Below are 27,623 nucleotides of genomic sequence, written 5' to 3' on the forward strand. Positions count from 1 at the left end.
GGAAAAACTAAGAGAGAATTAGTGTTAGTGGAATGTGGAGTCCATATTATTAGTAAGAGAGAAGTTGTTGAAAACTTTCATTTTTTAAATGTGCCATATTTTTCGTGGACAACCAAAAATGACAAATGTGTCATATTCTTCGTGGACGGAGGGAGTATAATTTAAAGTGAGATATTTTTACTTGACCTAATTGTTTAAAGGTGCCAAAATATATTATTAATAGTAACACGGAATAATAAATTAACGGTTTGTAGGTGCTTTCGTGAACGTTTATTTATGAATTACTATTGAATAAGATATACTCTCTTGCCCCATAAAAATATGGGCATTTGAAATAGCACAATTGGTAAAGTAAAGAGAGGATGAGAATGAAAGTTAAAATAAAGTTAGTGCATAGTTAAAGTAATGGTGGGCCATAGTAGTAAATAAATTGATGTATATGGGTAATTAGTTGAGGAGAACTTTCTATAAATAAAAGGTGCACACATTTTTATGGGACGGATGAAAATGAAAAGTGCACATATTCTTTTATAGGATTGAAGGGTAATATAGACTAACCAATACTGACTCTAATTTTTATTTTATAAAAAGTACTGCTCTGTATTACCGTTTCATAAAAATAAATTTTGCGGACGAATTTTAATGTGAAATTGATAAAACATGATAACGATAAAAAAAAATTATTATTGTATTGTTAGTGAAGAATGAAGTTCACTTCATTAGAAATAAAATTTTACTGAAATTAGAAGTAAATTAATTTTATGGTATGGCCTAAATAATTAAAGTGGACTATTTTTTAGGTCATGTATAATATATGGTTACATAAAAAAAATTATGGGACTTAATCTCAAAAAGACACATTTTGTGGAGTCACTGCAATAGATATGGCAATAATTAAATCAAAATAAAACTTTTATCTCATCATCATAGTTAAAAAAGTTTAGCACCGGATTAATTAATTTCGTTTATTACTAGCATAAAACGAAAGTTATTGGCAAATATACAAATTTTTATAATATACTACTACTAATTACCAATTTATGGTCGTATATATATAGTTAATTTACTTATCAGGCAAAAAATTTAAATTCCGTTTTCATAAAGTTTAGTAACTAATTAATTATTATCATACGAAATCAAAGATAAGAATACAGATGGATTATAGTTTATAGATAACAAACATGAGGCAAGAAGAACATTTGATGGATTTTGTTGACCGACATAATATATAAATATTTGTCACATTGCTTGTAACGACAAAATAAAGCTAAACTTTAAATAAAGACAAAGAAGACTGTGACATAAATAGACGCTTTTATTTACCAATAAATACTTGTGAATCGACCAACCCTCATTAATTGTGTTTTCAGTTTTAAATAGGTGCTGAAAACTCGCCAATGTAGACATATTTTTCTGAGTCAAAATATAAATAACTGTTAAAATAGTCTTATTTTCTAATAATTGCATTTGTAGTAAGTAATACGGAGTATATTTTATTACCTGAAATAGATATAATTTAAATTTTGTAAAAATTAAATTAAATTAGAATTTTTATTCACAATTAGAAATTCTATTTTTAAATTGTTTGGTCAATTAAGAGACTAAGGAACAAAAATAAAATTATGTATGAATTTAATTAGAGCCAACAACCCACATGAGAGAGAGAATAATGTTCCACTTCCACAATATACACGAATACTTTATTCCGATGTTAACCACTCATGACTAATTCAATTAGTTGTATCTAAGTAATTAGTCATTATCAATAATTCTATGTAGGTAGTGTGTGTCACATGAGATGTGGAATATATTTAGAATTGTTGGACTCGTGGAGGCAAAAAGTTATTCATTTTCTTTTTTTTTTTGTGGAGGCAAAAAGTTAGCTATCCTATACCTTTCACATTAAAACAAAGCCCACTTACCGTTTTATCGATTCGTGGATTATCTAATTATGTATGGTTAAGAAAACGACATCAACTAAAGTCTCGCATACTTCTCATTATTACTAACAATTTCAAGTTAAAGAATCGCCATTTCGCATCTTATACTAGTAGTATTATTATTTTGCTATAATACTATTAAATTTTGATATAATGAAATATTTCGAAAGTGATACTATTACGTGAATACTTCAATACGCTAACGACATGCATTTATGTATAACGTGGTATACCAAAATTTTGGTATGTACCATAAAAGTATAATACTATATACCAAACTTTTTGTCATGTCAAATATATACTCCCTCTGTCCTATTAAATATGTAACATTTGAGATTTGGCACGGATTTTTTTGTAGTGTTATTTTGTGAGTTAATGAAGAGAGAGTAAAATAAGAGAGATGAAAAAATAGATTCAGAGATATTTATATTTTGGAAAATGTTTCATTTTTAATGGGACAATCTAAAAAGAAAAATATTTTATTTTTTTAATGGGACATAGGAAGCATTATGAGTACTAAAATTAAAGATTCTGATTTAGTTGTATTTCAGTACTCCATGTTATACCAAAATCAAATAAAAAATATGATATATTGAAAATTGGCAACTTCGAAATTTTTGGTATATTGAAAATCGGTAAGGTGGTGATATTGTATTTACTCTCACACGTGAAAATTTTGGTTCTAACTTGCAATTAAAGAGCATGGCATATTTATTAAATGAGGCATTGAGTATTTGGGCATCTCGGAATAAATCGCCACAAAAGTTAAACAAAGTGATATTTTTTGGTCGTTTTCGAATAATTTGTGTACTTTATTGTAATCAATAGTTGGATGTTATTTTTAGTGTTTGGATAGTTGTGTATTTTACTATAATTGTTAATACTTAATAGTTTTGATAAATGACCAATAATTTAGGATATTAACGGTAACTTTTCCAAGAAAAGAGTGATATTATTAAAAGTGAATAACAATGTGAATGAAATGTGGTAGGTTTTGTAAATTGTGAGATAATTATGCCTTTCTCATAAAGTTTATTCAATAATGTGTGCGGATCGGATGGCCATTCTTTCATGCATTTATATATCCATCAATAATGGTTGGTGGAATTGGAGAAATAATTTAACATTCATTCTGACAATTCATGGCCCAACTATATCAAATATAGCTACATTTCTTTTTACCTTTTTGCCAATTTCTTGTAATGACATTCTTATTTATTTCGATTTTCACAAGGAAAAAGACATCCTAATTAGTCCTAATGAGTATCATTTCACTATTGTTTTGTACTTTTGTTCAAATAGGAATTAATTTATACATAGAGAAATGATATGATATGACACGTGACTTCTATGAGTATTTTATTTGAAACATTGCTCATATTTAATTCACGTTAGCAATTCTTTTACTGTAAATTATTTATCTATTTAATGATTAAGATAAATATTCAGCCTTATTTGTTAGAGTATGTTACAACAAATGAACAAAAGATAAATCAAACTTTGATACATTTTCCTAAATTTGAATGATAGCCGTTGTTCTTCGTTTTTTATTAATGAAATCCATCTTCGTCACTAAATCAAAATAGTTGAATATTACTCAACCAAAATACCTTTTACTTGATAATCCACTTTTCTCAAAATTCAGACTTATTTTTGCGGAATAGACTAAATTAAAGTTCAAGCTATAAGTTGATTTTTTTTTCCCTCAAAATTCGGACAATAAGTATCACATTATGTGATATTATTAATATTCTATACGAGTTTAGTGTAAAATTAATTAAAAAAATAGTTCGAATATTATAAGTTGAAATTCAAAACCGGAAGAAGAGAAAAAATGGGCCATATTACCAAAAAAGAAAAGGTGATATTTTACTATGCAATCAAAATGATAGTGAAAGACTATTAATTACAGATGAAGAAATTACTTAATTGTTATCAATATCTTTTGTAGTGAATTATTAAAACCTAAAGTCAAATAAATATACACAACTTATTATGGACGCGGTCAAAATTCATTACATTTTCCAGAACTTTCCAAAATAGAGAGGGGAGGAGTATTAATTTCTGAGAGCTTTTTTTTATAAAAGAAAAAAAGAAAAGAGAAAAATGAGAGAGACGTATAAAAATAAAACTGAAAGAGAGGTGTCAATCTATGCAGACAATAAATGCCATATTGGCGCGGCTTGGATAGCAGTTGAGCCGAGCTGAAGCCGGTCTCATATTTTCATATTTTTGTACTCCGGCAAGGGCCCACCACTCCGCAAAACCCATTCTTTGAAGGGACCCACATTTGTTACATTTAGTGATGAGATTATCTTCACATTTCTATATTATTTTAGGAGAGACTACTTTTCTTGATTTATATACAAATTAAATTTTAATTAATGTGTCATGTCACCTTTTCTTCTTTATTGATATGAAAGATCTCGATATCTCGATTTCAAAATCTCGTTAGCCGAGAATCGTGAGATAATCATTCAAGGAGAAAATTGTGGGAGAAAGTGGTGGTGGCATCATACATCATAGATGTGGAACAGATCCAGTCAAGAGGCTCATGAGTCTTGTGTGAGAAAGCAAATAAAGTTTTCTTGTAGTGGGAAAATTTACTTACAATTTCAATTAAGGTTCAATTATTTAAATGACTAAAAATTATGTCAGTTAATAGTTGGGGGCCTTGGGGCTGAATTTGGGATTGGATACATTGCAATTTCGGGGATGGAATTAGAAAAAACTGACATGACTGTTAAGAAAGGAGCTTGTGGCTAGATTTTCAGATCAAGTCTTTAGGCGCTAGTAATATCCATTTGACTTTGGCTATACAATACTTTATCTGTCTTATTAAAAATTTATGCTATATTATTAAATAAGAGTGTACGGAAAATTTATTTTATTAGAATTTATATTTTAAAATTTTTTGACATTAATTTTCATCCAAAATTTATTTTTAAATTTTTAGACAACAATTTTCATCCATTTTCAGTGATTATAAGGCATTTACAGGCTAACTAACACAAAATAGAAATTAATTTAATTGGGGCTAAAGAGAGAACCCCCCCCCCCCCCACCCCAAGTTGAATGTGGGTCGGTCAATGATTTAAAATATTAATTGAAGAGAAAAGGTATAGATTTGCATATTTAAAAATATTTTATTTTGAGTAGAAATTTTGAAAGTTAGTACAATCATTTTATTTGAGTTACCACTCTCTCTATCCAACTTAACAGTTCCACATTCCTAAGTGTCACAAAATTTTAGAAGGAAATAACTGCAAAATTATTCTTTAGAAAATAATCAATTTATTTTTAATAATAAGAACGAATAACCTTGACCTATCAAAGGCCATATCATTATATCCTACTAGTATATGGCTATATAGTAGTAGTAGTACTTAGTACAATATTTTCATTGGGTTAATATCTTGAATGATAGATATTCCAATGGGAAAATGACAAAATAGGCAATTCTAGTATACAGTTATCGGCAGAAACGAGGTTTCAAGTATTTGATGCTCTGTACTATACTTCAAAAGGCTAATGTATGGAATAAGACAACCACATAATTTAATAGAATACGTACAACTACTTGTTTTCAACGCCAACAAAGTTTGAATTTCTCATAAAGATGAGTCCAATTGTATAGTATAAAAAAGTTATTAGTAGTTAATTATAATAAAGTTTAAGTCATGTCAGTGACAATAATGAAATGATGTGTCTAACACTATTTAATTTGATAAAGATATTGACATATGATTCCTAATCTTAAATGATGTAGTGACATTTGATACCTATTTAATTTGTACACGAGTAGTTGCACCTGTCACAGTTCAATACGTGAAATATCAGGTCAATCCTTTTTTTGTTATGGTCAACCAATAAAAGTTACTTCCTCTATCCCATTAGAAATGAAACATTTTCCTTTTTGTCTATTCCATTAAAAATGAAACGTTTCTAAAAATAGAAATAATACTCTCTCTACTTTTTTTTTCTCTCTTATTTTACTCTCTCTACTTTTTTTTTCTCTCTTATTTTACTCTCTCTTCATTAACTAACAAAACAACACTACATAAAATCTCGTGTCGAAAAACAAATGTGGCATATTTTTAATGGGACAGAGAGAGTACTACTTACTTATAAATTACTCCACTTTAGAGAGGTTAATTAATTTTTCGATTATGTGTTCCTTTATTTTTAATTCTTCGATAGCAAGGATAATAAAATTTGTTTGAGGGCCACTGCATAAATGAAATCATAATTAGGTTAACCAATTTAATAGAAGTAGCGTTATAAATTATCCAACCCACCAATCATACATGACAAGTTTGTTATTTTATTGTTTTATTTATTTATTTATTTATTTGAGTACTAACTACGCACATTTCAAACATAAAATTATATGAAAATGAGATACTCCTATTAATTAGGATATATTCGTGTGAATCGCACTACCTATACATTAATTTTCATTTTGATCACCAGCCTCTAATTATTTTATGTTCGAGTCAATCCACTTACTACTACTATATGTCTATTGTTTGGCTTAAGTAACGTCATGGTTAGCAACTCATCCTATCGTACTAGTCACATTAATTATCAAGTATTATAATTATATTTATGATCATGGGCGTGCATGACTTTTTTTAGGATTAAAAATACTCCATACCAACAAAATTCAATCACAAAAATAATGTAAAAATATGTTAAAGGGAACAATCATAACAACAACGTTACATATAAAAAAGTTACTATAACACAAATAATACTAAAATGAAAAATCCAATATAGCCTCAACAACACAATTGGAGAGTGGCAGGTACAAGAAAAATACTAAAAGCGAAATATCAGTTTAAGGTTTATAATGATCTCTTTTATCGTGATTGTACTTACTTTTGTACTACAAGTTATTGAATCCAATCATTCTTGTTAGGCCTGTCAAATTGAGTATCCGGGGATATTCGATCCAAAAATTTCGGGTATCTGATCCCGAAATTCCTAAAATCCAATACCCGATACCCGACCTGAATTTGATTTCGGGTACCCAGATACCCGACTCAGAAATCCAGTCCCGAAAAATTAGGTATCCAGTCCCGATTGTAATTTTGATTTTTTTTATTTGTTTGAAAATTAATTACAAAGTTTTACAATTTATTTAATATATTATTTAGTTTGAATTTAATACAAAATTTTTGTAGTAGTTCGAATAAAATAACTACAAACTTTGAGAAATACAAAATTCATAAGTTATAGCAACATGGAGTAACTTCTTTCATCCACCCACAATAAGAAAATAAATTACATTAAGAAATTAAATTACATATTAACATCTTTCATCCATCCACATATAATTAAGAAATTAAATTACATTTTCATCTTTCATCCATCCACAATAAGAAATTAAATTTAATTATATTATATTACATCTTTCATCCATCCACAATAAGAACATATTAACATCTTTCATCCATCCACATATAATTAAGAAATTAAATTATACTCCCTCCGTTCCACAGTAATGGAGACGTTTCTTTTCGGTACGGAGATTAAGAAAAATTGCGTTAGGTGAGCTAAGTAAGGGAGAATAAAGGGGAAAATGAAAAAGGTAGAGAGACGAAGAGAGAGAAAAGTAAAAGAGAGAAAAGTAAAAGAGAGTAAAGTAGGTGTGAAAAAATGGGTTGACTTTTACTAAAAAGGGAAAAGACTCTATTACTATGGAACGTACCAAAATGGCAAAATGACTCTATTACTATGGAACATAGAGAGTATTTAATTATAATAAAAATATAATTTATTAATTAAAAAAAAACAAATCGGATCATTCGGGTATACCCGATTGTGTATTTAGTAACCGGATACCCGATCATCCAAAATTCTCACTACCCGATCCCGATCTGATACCCGAAAAATCGGGTTTTGGGTCTTGTTATCAGTAAAATTATCCAGCACGAGTCCCGATGAGAATGAGAAATGTGTGCTCCAACCCCGATCAAATGATGACGACATTCTACGTTCTCATTTTAGTCATTGTTTTACGCAGTAATTTATTTCATTTTTCTTCGCTTACCTTCTATATATTGTAATTTGTAAGTAATTTGATTAATACAACAACAGATACAGATGATATGTAATCGTGAGTAAAATTTCAATACAAAATTATCGTTTCAGCCAAAGATGGCTGGAAGTATGATAACTTTTTATTTCATAGACCTTTTTTCACCAATAGAAAGATAGACAAGATTTGAAATGCCATATGTTTGCATATTTCTGAACTCTCGTGAACTAATTAATTTAACTAGCGATTGATATAGACTGTTCAATGTTCATACTAGCAATTTTTTTTTCTGACATATACTATATGATTTATATCACATCTTATACCGATTGACGAAATTCAATATTTTATCTAATTGAAGTATTTAAAGGTCCTGAATAGAGACACGAAACTACTTTTTAAACCCAGTCCTTATAAACTTAGATTAGGTATGATTTGATTTATCTGAAAACGTCGAAACTTATTATACACTTCACACTTGGACTCATTTGATCCACTCCATATCGATGTATAAATGCTAATATTAGTACTCCACACATATTGTGCATATTTTAAATTGTTAAGTTAATAAAAAATTATAATAACGGTCAATTTATTTGAAATTATATGATTTTGTTGTCACGTTATATTTCACCCTGCCACTCCAATTTATATTTTGAGGTAAGAATAAATATTTTTGAATTTAAATAGTGGTGAAATAAATAAAAAATTAATGAAAATGGATTATTATTCCTATAATAAGACAGTGAAATGAAAAGAGAGGATCACGTGAGGCAGACGCGGGTTTAGTTTGATGGGTGAAGGAAAGTGGGGGGACCACTAATAAATTATTTACTAGTATTAATAATATTAATGGCGTAATTGAGATGCTACCACTTTCCCAAATCCCTCTTTTTTCCTTTTCTTCAATTATATAAATTAATAATTGAAAGCGCTAACTCTGACACTGACAGCCTATATTTGTATCCTCTTACCGCGATATCTCTCAACCAAAAGTTCGTATCGCGATATCATTTCTCCCAATATAGTCTACTGTAGGAGTATAAGATATTATGTGTGTGTGTGTGAAAGTGCATTTATTTAGCAGCAGGCGAATTAACAAAAAAATAAACCTTTATTTCATTTAAGAATCTTATCATTTGATTCCAACTTATTAAGTCCATTAAATAATTTTTAAATATGGCATAACAATGTTTACGATTGCCATTTATGACTACTACGTGTCGGCTCACCCGCAATTATCACCTCCAACCCGCGACACGTTTCTGATATTTATCTTTTTATAGATACCTTTTATCTATGAATATGAAGGGCATTAAAATGACAATATCTCCTAAATAACATCGTACCATTATTTCTAATCAATCATCTATATATGTAGAGGAATAATAAGCTGTTATGTGACAATAAAAAAAAAGAAAAGTTGGGTTTTTCCCACGAACTTTAAAATCAAATAATATCATGAACTTTACCCATGTATTGTTTTTTTTCCACCAATGAAAAAATTCCCACAAATAATATTATGATACGAATTTGTTTTCGTAATTTCTCGACAACAATTTTAAGAGCTTCAAGTTTTTCGATCTTTGAAAATAGTTTTTCTTGAAACAACCCTACAAAATTGTTCGTCAATCTATTAAAATAACATGAATTTTTTCATTCGTGGGAAAAAATAAACCGGGGGTAAAGTTCGTGATATTATTTGCCAATTTTAAAGTTTGTGGGAAAAACCCAATTTTTTGAAAGTTTCGTGATATTACATGCCAATATTCCTAAAAAAAATGCTCAAGTGTAAAAATTTCGGCCAGCAATATACAACACTGAATACAACAATTTTTTCCCGGCCAGCAATATACAACACTGTATACAACAATTTTTTCTCGGCTAGCAATATTCAACACGCTATACAACAATCTATAAATTGTTGTGTAGCGTTTATAACATTGTTGTGTAGCGTTTATAATATTGCTGGATATGTAATGTCACGGTATCATTTTAAGAGGTGTTGTCATTTTAACACAAACCTATGAATATGTATATGAATATATTGCATAGATACATTTTATAGTATGTATATGAATATATTGCATAGTATTATAAAAACAGGCAATACATATTCCATCCATTATAAAAAGGAAAATGAATGTTAAAATTAGTAGAATTGTGAGTTGTTTTTATATGTTAATTTTAAGAATAAGTAAACAATAAGTAGAATAAGTTAGTGAGATGTATGATTTATTTTTTAAAATAATAATAATAAAATGAAATTTTAATAATGGATAGATAAAAATAACAATATGAAATATTTAATGACAAATAAAGAAATATATTATGGTCAATTAAAACACTGCATGACATGCATGACAGCTGTATTAACAATTTAACATAATATGAGAAATATATATTATATGTTGTAGTAGTTCAAATTTAATTTGAACTCAAGATCTCCCAGCAAGGAAAGTTTTATCTTTGTGGACTGTGGTTAATAATGGTGGTCAAATGCAAATGGAAAGGTTGACATGCTTTATGTGCATTATCAATTTCTGACATAAAAAATGCTAACAAGGACTTTAATGGATTAATACTATTTCCTATGTCTTTAAAAAATAAATTAATTTTATCTTTTTAGATTATCTTTATAATTAGATAGTGTAGGGAAAGTTTCATTAAATAACAATTATATAAGTATATCATTTGTAATGTCTATCCATAATTTACTAACACTCTTTTCACTATTTTTTTCCATTTTTTACTTTACCAATTGCATATTAGAGCCGTGTCATTTATACGTTTATCTAATTTTTTAGAACGGAGGAAGCAGTATTTTTGACATTGGTTCGAAAGGCCTGAAGTCTTAGTCTGCACCGTGCACAGAAGACCAGCTGTTGCATCAATAATTTTGAGTATAGTATTTTTACTTCTTCAGAAATACGTGGTTGAGAAGTTCCCAATCTTGAGCTAAAAAAGAAAAGAAATAGTAGTATAAATAATGGTGTCCAATCTTCTATTTCAAATTGATAGAAAAATAAAGAACCAAAGAAAGTCCATGGCCAATCAATGTTTTTTATTAATATGATTTCTTACCTTCATTCCATGATCAATTCATATATTTTTCACTCAATGATTTTTATTTATATTTTTATGGCTTTAGAACATGTGAAAAAAAAATACGTGTACTTACATTACAAAATACAAGTAGTAGCTAATTTAAAAAATATAAAATATTTAATTTTTAAAAAAAAATTCGAGGAAATTAAAAAGGAACATTGGAGACTCAACACAAGTTATCAAAATATTCTCTAGTATTCAAACATCTATCTTTACATGGATATGTCATATCAATTCTTAGAGACGTATTGTAAGACACTGAATTCTTATTTTGAAGCCTTCTAATGTCACATAATTGAAAATATATATAGTGCAAAGTATAAGTTAATGGATCCACTTAAAAAGCCTTTAATTTGTTACTTTTAAATCTAAACATTTGCTTCATTAAAAATGTACTATGAAAATGACACTATATATGTTAGCGTATACCTAATCACAATTCTTATATTCCTTAAAATCAAAACACAAACTGACAAAAAATCGTGTTTTATGGCGAGAGAACTTTAAGACTCATATTTCACCGTCATAAACAATATGAACACACAACACATAATATTTTCTATACAATATAAATACTGATGGATAGTATATTTACTATATATTGTCCATTATTAATAATCTTAGTAGTGAATTAATATCATGAATTTTGTAAAATTAGCAAATTAACTAAAAGAGAGATAGGGAAAGAAAAATGATATCTTGAGATATTGTGTTACGGACTCAATTCCCACATCAGTTGTGAGAACAACTGGTGTGGGGTATATAGGCTAAATGTGCTCTCTCTCCTAATAGGCTAGTCTTTTGGGCTGAGTTCTCCTATTTGGTCTGTATCAATGGGTGCTTTCATTGAGAGCCCAAACGGCCCGGAGTGGTGGCCGGGCAGCGAACTCGCCGTGACCAACGAGTGCGTTTGGGGCCGACTCGGAGTGGTGGCCGGGCAAAGAATCCGCCGCGACCAACGAGGAACTCGGAGTGGTGGCCTGGCAAAGAACCAGCCGTGACCAACGAGGACGTTGGCCCTTAAAGGAGGGTCGAATGTTACGGACTCAATTCCCACATCGGTTGTGAGAACAACTGGTGTGGGATATATAGGCTAAATGGACTCTCTTTCCTAATAGGCTAGTCTTTTAGGCTGAGTTCTCCTATTTGATCTGTATCATATTGTTAATTAAAAATGAGACTCACGGCTCACCACTCGTCTCATTAAAGAGATAAGTTTATCAAAAGTCGAAGGAGATTATTTTTGTAGATAATTTAAAATGGAAAAGCAAGAGTATGGATTGCCGACGAATAGAATATAAGAAATAAAGTAGAGGTGAAATTTGGGTATTTGAAATTAATGTGATTTAACATAATACAGGTGTTTCCACCCTCTTTAAGAGCTGGAAAGATAGATATGTGCAGTATCATTGTATATATGTGCATTGTTACTCCCTCCATCTATTAATTAAATGTTTCATTTTTTTTCTATTTCTGTCCGTTCATCAACAATCTCATTTGCTTTTTACCACTTTTGGTAATTGATCCCACATTCCACTAACTTTATCCATTCACAATTTATTATACTATAAAACAAATAAGTAAGATATACCTTCCACCAATTAACTTTTTTTCGCACACTATCTATTATATTTCTTAAAATTCGTGTCATGATGTTAAATGTGGTCTTGTAATCATGGACCGATAGGAGTAATATTTAGGAATCAGATTCCCTAATTCAGCCCTCCATGTGGTGCACTACAAACTTATATCTAATTCATTACTCGAATTGTACACAAAAGTTTATTCAATGGAGGAGAAGTTCGAATGAAAGTGGAAGCAGATGTTTAGTAATTCTGGCTTATAATCTTTTTATTTGGATGGAAAATGTTAAGACGGTCTTTAAATTTAGCATAATATGATAGTCTGTACAAGTCCGTGAATTTTGAGTTTGGAAAGGTTCAGTCTAATTAATTCTTAAAAAAGAGTCAACACACGGTAAAATTAGCCTAATTTACGTAAAACGCTTCCCCCTCTACTCAAAAGATCGGAGACTTTGAGTGATCATGAAAGTGAATGAAATTATTCTTGATTTTTTCTAGAAAAACATAATAGTACAGTACTCTCTCCCTTTGTGAATAAGAGTCTCATTTTTCTATTTTGATTCGTATGTGAATAGGAGTTTGCGATTCGCGATTTATAATTATTAAAGAGGTCACACATTCCATTAACTCATTCCACTCACATATCATTTAAAACTACTCCATATACAAGTGGAATCCATAAATTCCACTAATTTTCTTGTTCCTAGCTACTTTTCTTAACATTCTTAAAATATGCCTCAAAATGAAAGAGACTCTTATTTGCGGATGGATGGAGTAATTAACTGCTAGAAAGGAAAAATATGATATTTCGGCAATATTTAAAACATTTATAAGTGTATGTCAATAAGGGACAAAATATAGGTGACACATTGAAAACCATGTAAATGTGGACGCAGAAAATTGTAACGAGATCTATTGATATATTAGTTGGTTGTTGGTATGTCATATTTATTGTGTGACCCACGAAATGGAAATGGTTCCACAGACCACAATATTTAAAGATGTGTTTAGGCAACATGTGTCATTACATAATTCGTGACATCAGATTGCACCTCAGCACTCAACTCAATTCATTAAAATCCAAAATCGAAACATTCTAAATACTATGTGGATTGTGCTTCCAACTTAATTAATCAAGCCATCTAGTTTGATAAGACTGGACAACGTTAAAATAGTTTGTCAATTCAAGATATCCATTCAATGATAGGGTTAATTTTATCGATTGATGGTAGCTTATGATAAATTGGAGGGTTATGAATAAAATGAAAAGGATAAGGCTCTCTTAATTTGATATAATCATGCAAAAATAAATGAATTGATGAGGTCACAAAATAATTAGTCGTTTTATGGGGATATTTTGTGGATTGCATTATGAAGATGATAACTAAATAGTTTGGGCTAAAAATCATTCATTTCAATGATTAGATGGCATGTGTTAAAGTTATCTATCACGGGTCTAATCATGCAAATCAAACATTTAGCCAAATATTTCGTATAAAATCGGCATAATATATCTTCGTAAAAAGAAAAAAATATTGACTTTTTAATTAATTAATCTCCAAAGGAAAAAAAATATTCAATCCAAATATTTTTATCAATTTCATTAATTGTTATGATTTCTACAATAGAAGAAAAGAAAATTAAAGTTCATTTGAGAAGAAAGCTTTATATGATTAAAGTACTTGTTCGTGCATTCAATCAATATTACTCCAATCAATATTACTCCAATAATTTATTAGTTATTTAAAAGTCATACACATATAAAATTTGATGACAAAATTATGATTTATTTGACAAAATATAATTCAAATAAACTATATTAATGCATCAAGTCAAAATAGAGGAGTATTATTTTTGTGAATCAAACATTTTGAAATCTTCAATTACATGCAATTGACCTGGTTATAAAAATTCTGTACAGTTCACCTAATGACTTATGTCACGCCAAATAATGTACTACTAAATGTACCTCGTAATTATAATTATTTATATATAACCATGCATGCATTTATATTGAGATTCCCGTTTAGGTTTTAGTTAATTAAATCTGTGTCTATACGATTTTTCTAAAATTTGTTTTCAAACTTCAAGATATTATCTGGAGACTATTCACTTGAAGACCTATATATATATATTATACTAACTTGAATTATTTTGCAATATCAGTCTGAGATCTGAAAGGGGGAAAACTATTAATTAATTAAGACTAAGAATAAAATATACTACAAGTATTTCAATTTTAATTTTGTGGTAGGTAAAATCTAATACAAATCCAGAAAACAATAATTAACCCTTTAACTCTTAAACAAAATAATCAAATATATATGACGAAGAACTGAAGTTTAATTTGTTCGAGTGAAAAAGATGAAGCAAAATTTATGTTTTTGTTATTGAAACAACATAAGGTTAATAAATTTTTAGCTAACTTTAAGTAACTAAATTCACATCAAATTTGAATTAATATATTTTCAATTTTATCGGTTGTTTTTATCCGAGTAAACAAATTTAATGTGCAGATTATCCAAGTATGTGTAAAAACTGAAGCATTTTCCTCTCGCTTTATTTGAAAGTAAAAATGGTGGGACAACAAAAAGAAAGCGACGACGTATCAAACTCCACACGTTCAAAAGGTCTCATCTTTTCCTCCTTTATTTGGTACCAAACAATTATATACCTATTGTGTCATTGTGTGTTACATTTGAAACACCATTTCTTTTTCGATAGTAGATTTTATACTTTATTTAATAATTAAGTGAAATTGAAATAAAATAAAGTGGGTATATACTAGTACTCTGGTATTTTATTTTTAAAGTTGTAAGTATCACTTTAAATTAGACATTTCAAAAAACATGTTACTTCGAATTGAAAATAGAGTATTTAATTTATACACGCACGTATATTTATGGATATGTGTATGCGTCCGGTCAAATTTTCTACATTTGCAAATCAAAATCTCCTTAACCTTCAAAACATTAATTGCTGATTTATTTTCTGCACAGAATTTAATGAAATGGACAATATTTTCAGAATAGCTAAAATTTGGAAAGAATATAAAGAGAAGGTGAAGCGAAATGTACGGAGTATTATAATTTGATGATATATAACTATTATTATAGTTATTTATTTATTTATTATTATTACGCATAAACAAAATATAAATAAGAATGATTCCATTGAAAAAGTGAAAATAACCTCAAAGAAAAAAGTAGTCAAGAATGATTGGGAATTGATATTAGGATATAACTGGTGATTCCCACTAAAAAAATAGCATCATAATTAAAAATAGATGCATAAACGTCAATTCATTTCCAGTTCTTTACGCGTACCAACCATATAATTTATCTCTTGCATTTAACATAATTAAATTATAGACTATAATTCTCGTCTACGAAAATTATCATGTTTTTTTTATATATCTACCAAAATTTGTTTATGTCTATTTACGCTAATTTTGTGTTATAATATTTTTCTCTTATTTTATCAATTTTACATTAAAATTAGTGTCACTTACCAATAAGATTTTTTTTTGTTAGATGGAGGTAGTATCAATACCCTAATTATAATTGTTTTTTATGGCTAATATTTACCAAATAAAATACGTACAATAATAGGAGTGTCTCTTTCACTTCAAAAGTTAATAGCCAAGTGCTCTCTTTCGTTACACACTTAGACACAAATGCGCATACACACCCTTCTCTGTCTATAAAAGGCCCACATATTTATTTTTGTCCAAGGAAAAAATGAGAGAGATACCCTTGTAAGTGGCGTTCTATCGCCGGATTTCGCCGAGCGATCGCCGGCCACTGTGGCGACGCTCGGCGATAATCGGCGATAATTAAAATTTTTTTTTTTTTTTTTTGAACCCAACGGCTATTTCACATTCCACCCCTATAAATATTTCCTCCACTTCCTCCATTCATCACCCACAATCTTCATTCTCTCCATTTTCAATCTCTTCTCCCAATCTTCAATTTTCATCAAAATTATGAGCTTTTGGAAGAAAAGTTCCCGATCGGGTAAGGATAAGGGTAAGGGGAAAGAGTCGAGTTCACAAATTCCCAACACGGATGAAGCAAACGAGCAATGGATGCACTCGTTGTTGGCGATGGGTTCTCCTCCCGGCCAACTTCCATACGGGGGTCCGTCTCCTTTGCAGACTCCTCCGGCGCGGAGACTTTCTCCGTACTTCAACTCTGCCGGCAGAATGCCCTCTCCAAAGCCGACGATGTGTATCGGCCCCAGTTCGACACCCCCGGATCAACCCGAGGCGACCAAGAATCTCGGGCCGCGACACCGAGCGCGGAGGACTTCGAGGTGGAAGAAACGCCCACCGAGCCGCCTTCTAGGAGCGGGAGGGGGAAGGCGCCGGCGTCGTCGGCTGCGACTGATACGGGTTCCGATGAGAGGCCGAAGCGGGTAAGGACTACTTACACTCTGCAAGAGTCCGAGCCGATAGCCGACTGGCCGGGCGGACACGTCACAGACGCGGAGCGCAAAGAACTACCGGGACCGAGATCATATTCGGGAGCGGATTGCCGCGAAGTACAGGAGCCACAAGACCGCCTCAATGAAGGACCATGGCAGCGAGGCGATCCGTCGGCATTGGGAGCGCCTCATGAGGGACTGCGGGCACTTCAACGGTATTTATTCTAACTTGATGACTCACATGACGAGTGGCCAGAACGAGCACATGGTCCGAGATGAGGCCATCCGGATGTATAGTAGCCAGTACTTGTCGACGAAGGGCTTCAAGTATTGGAACATCTACGATAAGCTGAAGGATCTCCCCAAATTCCGGACGGAATGCACGACGCGCTGCACGGGAAATCGGTGCGCTCGCGACTTAGCGTTTCGGAGAGCGAGGGGAGCGCGGCCCACATCGACTTGAGTGGGGATGGTCCGCACGAGCGCCCGGAGGGAGTGAAGAAGGCGAAGGGGAGGCGGAAGGGGAAGGGCGCAACGTCGGAAGTCGCGTCGGAATCCGTCATCGACTTAGAAAAAGCCACTTATTCGAGCAATGTCGCCAATCTGACCCAGATGTACACGCTGTACTTCACCGGCGGCGGGACCCCTGAAGAAAAGGCGGCCCTCTGGAAATGCATCCAACACCTGCAGAGTACGCTGGGGCTCGATCCCGACGCCCCTCCGGCCCCTCCGTCTTAGATTTTTTTTTTTTAAATCTTTGTTTATTTGCGTTTTTTATTTGTAGTTTTTTTTTTTTCTCGTTGTATTATATTTTCCAATGATTAATACAACGATGAATTGTTCATTATTAGTCTATTTATTAAATACATTTGTAGGGAAAATTAAATAATATAAAAAATAATGATGTAAAAATGAAATGTTGAGTTAGGGAGAAATAAGGGAGAAATAAGGGAGAAACCAATGTAGCACTTGGCTAAAAACTGGGGATAAATTACGTACAATAATAGGAGTGTCTCTTTCACTTCAAAAGTTAATAGCCAAGTGCTCTCTTTCGTTACACACTTAGACACAAATGCGCATACACACCCTTCTCTGTCTATAAAAGGCCCACATATTTATTTTTGTCCAAGGAAAAAATGAGAGAGATACCCTTGTAAGTTGTAACTGTTCATCAACAGTTCAACTTTTAGGGCTTCAAATGTAAAGTAACAAGTTTTGTTCGGCCATTTCCCATTTCCTTTTGATATTTGGTCTTAGCTTTATTAACATAGAAAATGTGAATAAAGGCCCTATAAGAGCTTCTACAACGCATGAAGTATGCGTCCTTCACGAAGAGCGCACATGCCAGGTATATTTTCGTCTGGCGCCCACCACACACGAAATATATGTGTCGTTTGGGCCAAACGCATAGCACATGCCATACGCATGCGATGACAGCGCGACTAAGCTTAAATATAGCCATCATATAGGAGTATAGTTTTAGTCAAAAATCAAATTTTCATTTTTTCCCTTCTTTTTATCGTTAAATCAACATTTCTTTCCTTTGTTTAAAAAAATTTATAATCTCATTCCTCCCATATACCTTACTTCTCATTTCTTTATTCACACTTGAAAATCACAATATTTATCAATTTCTTCTCTTTCTTTTATTTATTTGAAATTTCATTTGGTCCGGCCTTCAAAAACAAATACAACAATATCTTCTATTACAATAATTAAATCGATCCACATATTTTATAACCCATTCTAAATAATCTACCCCCCTACACATAGCCTCTTAATCGGCACACTTCCCATCTCACCGTCTTAGTTCGTCGTCTCCCCAAGGTCTCGACAATATCTCACTTTCTAAAGAAGCAGAGATTGTGACTCCCGACTCGTATATCCCAGAGGAAACCATTAAGATATCCAAAGACACCATTGATATTAAGTGTAAGTTTAATCACTGTCAACTAACATACTGGCCCATTTCATGACAATTTGAAATTTATGTTTATATCCAAATAGATTTATACCACATGGTCATATTCCTTGCATAGTTTTTCCTTTAACTTGCTCAATAATACAAATCGAATTAGGAGAGACAAAAGAAAAAGAATGTGATTTTCCCTAGAATTGAAATGGAAAATAAAAATGAAATGTTGGAGACATGAAATTATTAAAGAAAAGAAAGTGGACCCTTAACCCTAAAGACCACCCACATCCTCCCACTTATTTTGAATAATCAAATCATTTAGTAAAAGTGTGCCCAACTCAACTCAACCCCAATAATTCTTTATATACCTCATTTTATCATTTCCCGATATATCGGCAAGAGAGAGAGATAGAGGAGAATCTGATATATCGGCAAGAACATCTCGTTGGCATTCTATTTCAATCGACAATTAAGCCGTGCGATTAGCTCAATCCCATCTCATGCGTGGCCCACCTCCAAACCCTAATAAATCGGACGGCCCACAATACTTTAAATTACCACTCATTTTCTCAATTTATTACTACTATTATTTGTGTTGTCAAAATATCCAAGTTTCGTGATACTAATATCAAATTTAACTTTTACTACTAAGTTTACGGATCTATTCAAATTTAAGACGCACCATAGAATTTACCATTATTTTCGTTAACTTAAATACTCAGATCTTGCAAATTTGGTGGGTCAATAAATTAATCCAATCTCATTTATAAACAATATCCCACAATATATTATCATCAACTTATTTACCAAATCTATTACATCACCTATACTCTCTTCACTAATTACATTCTTTAATTTACTTTTATTAAGCCATCTCCAACCATTTATATAAAATTTAAATATATTTTTGAGTATATACCACATCAAAAGATAATTTTATTTCAACTATTTACACAAACTCATACTTTACATAATTTTATGTCCCATATAAATTTCCAGTAGCACAATACACTTTCATAATTGACGTTGTTCCATAAGAAAAACAAAAATGAATTTGAATTTGCAGTAAGATTGGTGAAATTTTCTACATTAAAAATAAAATTTATTGTACAATTAAAGATACCATCTCAGCACCAACTGTAAAGCTATAGAATTTCTTCAATTAAAATACAATATTCATCCTTATTAAGACCGATGTGATCCAAAACTTAAATCTATAGCAATTTCATTAAATTATTATTTCAATTCATACTATTTTGTGAAACTTGAAATTTTACACAAAAAATATAATTATGATCCAATTTATGAATTGGTCATGGGTTTATAATTTTATTAAAAAATAGGAGTATAATCAACTTCAGTTAGATGCAAAACATAAATCTAGGTATGATAGTAAAGTAGCTAAAACAGAACGGAGCCGACGAGGAGGTGTCGGCTAAAAACATCCGAGCCGTTTATCACGGACAAAGAACGTAGCACCTGGTGGGCCCCGTGTTGACTGTACATATATAAGAATTATATATTCCGTGGGGATAAGCAACTGCGCTTATTGGTGTTTACCAAATGATAAGCAACTCAACTTATCACCCTCACTGAGTCGCCTCTTCCTATAAAATGACTTATTTTCTGCAAGATATGTCGTAGTTTATTTTTTCCCCTTTCTCCAACGATAGACTAGAGAGAGAAATTAGAGAGAGAAAGGAGCCCCCCATGTGTCTGTGTGTGTATATGTAGCTGTATACACAACCTCTCACCTCCATATCCATTGTTGAGACAGAAATCAAGCCCCATTTTCTCCTCGAGCTCGCCGCCCCTCTCTCCATCGATCGATCTGAAGAGTAAACCCTTCTCCTCTCTCTGTCTTTCTCTCTCTATCTCTGCATATAAATACACGCACACGCGGCCATCGTTTCTGTATTTATTCTGGAATATCGCTTTGAAGAACTCTAATTTTTTTGATTTTTCTCCCTGCTTTTGATGTTTTACCTCTAAGCTTTTTTTCCTCACTGAGTATTGGCATATAATTTATCTTGACTTTTGTGTTCTGTTTTTTTCTGCTCCCCTCTTTTTTTGCATCTCGGATTCCATTTAAAGCTGCTTTCATTTCTCTGATCTCTTAAATCAGCTGCGAATTTTTAATTTAACAGTCTGAAGTTTTATCAAAACCCTTATTTTGTCGGTGCCCCCTTCTTAAAAGTTCTACATCTCTATTTGATTGAGATCAGTTGAATGATTTAGGTATGTGTTGAATTTTTTTCCCTCCGATTTTCCCCCTTTTTGGTATTTTTCCTTGTATTTAATCTTCATTTTTGCAGTGGTGTTATTTTTTTAATAATAATTAATGGGTTTTGAAGCTTGTGTGGAACAATAATTAAATGGAGGCATGGTTTGAAAATTAAATATGGCTAGTGGTAGATGACCCTTTCATTTATTATTTTTCTCTCGGTTATGACTACTTTTTTTCAAAATTAATCTTTTATTATGGGTTTTACAGATCTGCTACGATAATTAACTCTGGAATTACCCCCCCTGGATTTGAAGAAGAGTTGGTTGGAATGTCTTCTCTCAGTAGAGAACTGGTGTTCTTGATCTTACAGTTCCTAGATGAAGAAAAGTTCAAGGAAACCGTTCACAAGTGGGTTAATTTATTCGTGTTGCAAGTGCTCTGTGTGTGTGAACTGATTTTTGTCCTTTTCTCATGATTGGGTTATAACTATGTTAATGTGGCCTTTCTAATTATAGGCTTGAGCAAGAATCTGGCTTCTTCTTCAACATGAAGTATTTTGAAGATGAAGTTCACAATGGGAACTGGGATGAGGTTGAAAAATACCTCTCTGGTTTCACTAAAGTAGACGACAATCGCTATTCAATGAAAATCTTTTTTGAGATTAGGAAGCAGAAGTACCTCGAAGCATTGGATAAGTGAGACTATATTTTGCTTGGTGAAAATCTGAATTACTGTGATAAGTTAATTTGCTAATTTCAAATTGGATTTTGTTGTAATATGTAGGCATGATCGGTCCAAGGCTGTCGAGATACTTGTAAAAGATCTTAAAGTATTTGCATCGTTTAACGAAGAGCTTTTTAAAGAGATAACTCAGCTGCTGACGTTAGAGAATTTCAGGTATTCAAGCAATTGCTATTTATTGGTCACCCTGTAGATTAAATATTGATATCTTATCAAGCTGAGCTCATTGTTTCTTAGGGAGAATGAACAGCTATCAAAGTATGGAGATACAAAATCTGCACGAGCCATTATGCTTGTTGAGCTGAAGAAGCTAATAGAGGCAAATCCATTGTTTCGTGATAAGTTACAGTTTCCGAACCTTAAGAACTCAAGACTGCGAACACTAATCAATCAAAGGTATTCTCCAATTTGATGCATAGTATTGGGTTTGGCTGTCCCTGTATTATTGGCATTCAACAGGACTTTTGTGTTTAAATGAGTTCATCAAGATTTCTTTAGTGATGATCTCACCAGGTGTATTGGGTAGTAGTAATATTTATGGTGGCATTGTTATTAGGTATACACTGTTGCTTACGCCTCTAAATTTGGGGTTTAACAGTTTAGTGAAATAAGATAATTTCTTTCTTTCTCAAATTCTATTCTCATGCCTGCTCATTATGGCAACTGCGTGGACAAAAACTAATGGCGTATGTACCTGCAGCTTAAATTGGCAGCATCAACTCTGTAAAAATCCTAGGCCGAATCCAGATATTAAAACACTTTTTGTGGATCATTCATGTGGACAACCAAATGGTGCACGCGCTCCCTCTCCAGCAAGCAATCCACTGCTTGGAGGCGCAGTACCAAAACCGGGTGGCTTTCCTCCATTGGGTGCACACGTGGTTGGTTTATAAAATTTGATATGTAGTTATGGCATTTACCTGGCATCATTTTTTTTACTTACTCACCTGCTATTGGTCTGGCCAGCCCTTCCAGCCTACTCCAGCACCAGTTCCAACACCCCTTGCAGGTTGGATGTCTAATCCACCTACTGCAACCCATCCAGCTGTCTCTGGTGGACCTATAGGTCTTGGTGGCCCACCTATTCCAGGTCTGAATTTCTTGATATGTTAGCATTTTTCAAAATCAAAATAGTGTCATGTAAGTTCTATAACTGAATGGGAGGATACTTACTCCCCTTTATTGGATTGTTCATTTGCTACTCTTATTTTTCCTTAAATTAGTACTATTCTTCAGAAGCAGTTAGACGTTGCTTATGGAAAAGAACCAGACCTATGAGAAATTTTATTTCTTCAACAATGATGAAACACGCTTATGATGCAATTTGCTTGTTTCTGTTAGGTTCCATCCACAAATGCCATATAGTTCATGTTTGCACGGTTTGAATGTTAGATACATTTTCACCCAATGCAAATACTTTAGTCTGCATCATCGTTACTTGATGTATATGCACATGCATGTTGGAATTCCTAGTTCTTGAAGCATTAATTCTCTTATTCAAATTGTGTTTAAAACATTACTGTTTCGCTTTGATATCGATCGATTTCAGTTTCTTTATTAAGTGGTTCTGTTTATTGTTCCCTTGTGCAGCTGGACTTAAACATCCTAGGACTCCGCCAACAAATCCTTCTGTTGATTTTCCATCTGCTGATTCTGAACATCCTAGTAAAAGAACCAGACCTATGGGAAACGATGAGGTGGTTGAATATGTAAAACATAACAATCTTGAGATTGAGATCCCTACTTTTGGGTTATTGTGTTCATCATCTGATCTGTGTTTTTCTGTATGCAGGTTAATCTTCCTGTGAATGTTCTCCCTGTGTCATTCCCGGGGCATGCACATAGCCAAACTTTTAATGCAACAGATGACCTGCCCAAGACAGTTGCACGAACTTTGAACCAAGGATCATCTCCTATGAGCATGGATTTTCATCCTATCCAACAGAATCTTCTTCTAGGTTGCTTTTACAACTATATAAATTCTTTATTTCTTCCATATAATCTTCAAGCAAATATTTTGACAATTTGATGTGCTATTGTTTTTCTATCGAACAACTCAGTTGGCACTAATGTGGGAGATATTGGGCTATGGGAGGTTGGTTCGAGAGAGAGGCTAGTTCAAAGAAACTTCAAAGTCTGGGATTTGAGTGCATGTACAATACCTTTGCAGGTACCACAATTTTCCTTAGTGAAGTAGTTAACTAACAATCATCTTAAGTATCAATAGCTGGAACATAAGTTTCTCTACTGAATCCAGGCTGGTCTGGTGAAAGAACCTGGCGTCTCAGTGAATCGCGTGATTTGGAGCCCAGATGGGTCTTTGTTTGGTAAATAATGCTTAAATCTGAAACAGTTAGATGATATTGCAATATCATTGATTGTGTGATTTGATATTTATCTGTCTTCATCTTTCTTCTAACAGGAGTTGCATACTCAAGACATTTGGTAATGGAGATGTGAAACCTAGAATAACAGAAGAAACAAATGACAAATCAAAGATTTGGAAGCTCAGTGAAATTAATGAACCATCTCAATGCCGAACCCTGAAGCTCCCAGAGAACTTAAGAGTAACAAAGGTATATTCTCTCTTTGTTCAACTTCTTACTTGACGTATACTTCTTGTGTGAGATATCATTTCTATTATCAAAAGTTATCATGAGATATTTATAGTTCTTTTGAATTGTAAAACAATCTTTTTGTATTAAGCAGAATAATATGTTCATATTGTAAAAACTTTGGTATAATTATTGTGTTATAACAGGTTCTAGGCTGTTTAAAAAATTTGGTATAACGCAATAATTTATTTACCACCATAATTCCTTTCCCACAATGTACTTGCAATTCATAAACTTTTGTATTATATCAATATCGATTTATTTTCTTTTCCTTATATCTTGGTATACTTGGTCAACTGGTAGTAATCACTGAGTATGAGTTGTATTGACTATTGATACATGAAGATATAACAGTTTTTCTTGTATTGTCAAGTAGTTTGATAATAGTTTAGCTTTAGCCTTTAGCCCTCAGTTTTATTTCTACCAGAGCCAAACCATTCTTCGAACCATCTCCATTTGTTTTAGAACTTATCCAAGCTATGGGTGTTAAAATCATGTCATTTTGATGTTGATTGTGCACCCAATTCAGCAGTTGGTTACTAACAAGGTTAATTTTTTGCATTTTGCTCAAACAGATATCTAGGTTGATATATACAAATTCTGGTGCTGCTATATTGGCTTTGGCTTCGAACGCAATCCATTTACTCTGGAAGTGGCAGAGGAGTGACCGTAATTCAAGTGGAAAAGTAAGAAAGGACTATAATTTTCTTCACCCTAAAATTACAAGTATTTATCATCTGAGATCGAAACGTTAATGATGTAGGCAACTGCCACTGTTTCACCGCAATTATGGCAACCATCAAGTGGCATTTTGATGACCAATGATGCAGCTGACACAAACCCTGATGAAGCTGTTTCTTGCTTTGCTTTGTCAAAGAATGATTCTTATGTAATGTCGGCATCTGGAGGAAAGATATCTTTGTTCAATATGATGACTTTCAAGGTATTGATGTAATGAAATAATGAATTTCGTACGCTTGTGTTTAATATATGTGTGTATTCATATCTCCAAATCATGACTATTGCAGACAATGACAACCTTCATGCCTCCGCCACCCGCAGCAACATTTTTAGCATTTCATCCTCAGGATAACAACATAATTGCAATTGGGATGGATGATTCTACGATTCAGATATATAATGTCCGAGTAGATGAGGTATTTCAGAAGTCGTTTCATTATAAAAAATGATCATTTTTAGCATTTCATCCCCCGGATAACAGCACATTTGCAATTGATTTGACTTATCTTGCAGGTCAAAAGCAAGCTTAAAGGTCACTCTAAAAGAATTACTGGACTTGCCTTCTCCAATGTTTTGAATGTTCTAGTTTCATCAGGAGCCGATGCTCAGGTAAAAAAAATTTCCTGTTAGTTTGTTGTCCAAGAGTATTGTTGCATAGTATGATAGAATGTTGTCCCAACTGCTGAAACAGCCATTTTCTAACTTCACTCTTTCTCTATAAGCCTTCTTTGTGATGTTTGTTGAAGTTGAAAAATCTCTTTCTCATATTCCTCTTTTCTTCTTTTTGAGGCAAGGTGAATTGAATAATCTTTTGGCAGCTGACTAAATGTTGTATAACGAAGTACACGAAAAAAGTTTAGTACTAATGCTAATTTGCTTACTATATGATGAGTCGTTTCTGATTCGCATTTCTTGTGGCTGTTCCTCTCCAGATATGTGTGTGGAGTTCGGATGGATGGGAAAAGCAGAAATCAAGATTTTTGCAACTACCTCCTGGGAGGCCACCGACAGCACAGTCAGAAACTCGTGTACAGTTTCATCAGGACCAGATTCATTTTCTGGTTGTACACGAGACTCAGCTTGCCATATATGAAGCAACAAAATTAGAATGTGTGAAGCAGGTAGGTAACTGCATAATTTCTCTCGTTGAAAAAAAGAGACTTTCTTAGCGCAGATTTCTAATAATTCACCTTTTCTCCGTTGTCAGTGGGCTCCACGAGAATCAGCTGCCCCGATATCTCATGCGACGTTTTCCTGTGATAGCCAGCTGGTATATGCAAGTTTTCTTGATGGAACAGTGTGCATATTCACTGCTTCACACCTCCGCTTACGATGCCGCATTAATCCTTCCTCGTATCTTCCCTCAAGTGTCAGGCAAGTGTTTCTCATGATAATTATATTTGGCCTTTGGGCCTTTTGGTTTCCTCATGCTTCCCAAGGAGGCATCATGCATCTCAAACTAGTCTCTCTTAACATAATGAGCATCTGAATTTTGATATATAGATTGTGTGGGAAGTTCATACTTGGTCCTCTCTATAATATGTGGTGAACCCAAATCGTAGTGGGATGTACCGTGCATCCGGATGTATCTATGTGCAAAAGTGTCATGAAGATTATATTATTTTTTAGTTACCTAAACCTTATCTTTTATTCTCCAGCAGTTCAAACGTGCACCCTCTTGTGATCGCTGCACATCCACACGAGCCAAATCAGTTTGCGCTGGGTCTATCAGATGGTTCAGTTCATGTATTTGAGCCGCTTGAATCTGAAGGTAAATGGGGTGTGCCACCACCAGCTGAAAACGGGTCTGCCAGCAGTGTACCAACCACTCCTTTAGTCGGGGGATCAGCCCAAGATCAAGCACAAAGGTGATATCCAGAAATTAGACAAGGTTGCGAATCGCGATAGGTAACGTTGCATTCTCCACTCTCACCTTATTATAACCTTGAGTTGCGGTTTGGGTGGAGAATGTTGGTAGTGACAAAGTATTTAACATACCTGTACATTATTATTCTGGCACTCCACAACATATTCTTCGACTTCTTTGTCTTCTTCGTCTTTATCTTTTTCCGACTGTTGGGAGCTGGGTATGTAATTAACTTGCACCTTAGGCTCAAACATGCCAATTTAATTTGCCGCATTTTGGGTAAAACATATGATGTAAGATGAATTGGTAGCTACATTTTCTAGACTAGTGGTAGTGACATAAATTCATTTTGTTGTTAGCCGTTTCTCTTATTTAAGATAAGTTGGTTTACCCTTTCTTTGTGCTATTTCTACACCTA

The 27,623-nt window shown here is 32.8% G+C and overlaps 1 protein-coding gene across 1 annotated transcript; it reads left to right on the forward strand.

Moving 5' to 3' along the window:
- The first annotated feature begins 20,662 nt into the window (after positions 1-20,662).
- Positions 20,663-27,563, forward strand: LOC125205515 (protein TOPLESS-like). The gene is given in 20 exon segments (XM_048104505.1): positions 20,663-20,852; positions 21,509-21,649; positions 21,757-21,936; positions 22,025-22,138; positions 22,220-22,378; positions 22,683-22,863; positions 22,949-23,072; positions 23,573-23,679; positions 23,775-23,940; positions 24,043-24,152; positions 24,240-24,309; positions 24,405-24,432; positions 24,435-24,558; positions 25,173-25,283; positions 25,361-25,540; positions 25,626-25,754; positions 25,852-25,947; positions 26,271-26,459; positions 26,546-26,712; positions 26,997-27,563. Coding segments are annotated over 19 exon segments (2,529 nt in total). The 5' UTR covers positions 20,663-20,852; positions 21,509-21,569; the 3' UTR covers positions 27,211-27,563.
- The last annotated feature ends 60 nt before the right edge of the window (positions 27,564-27,623 follow it).

This window comes from Salvia hispanica, chromosome 2 (genome assembly GCF_023119035.1).
Source record: "Salvia hispanica cultivar TCC Black 2014 chromosome 2, UniMelb_Shisp_WGS_1.0, whole genome shotgun sequence".
Classification (NCBI taxonomy): domain Eukaryota; kingdom Viridiplantae; phylum Streptophyta; class Magnoliopsida; order Lamiales; family Lamiaceae; genus Salvia; species Salvia hispanica.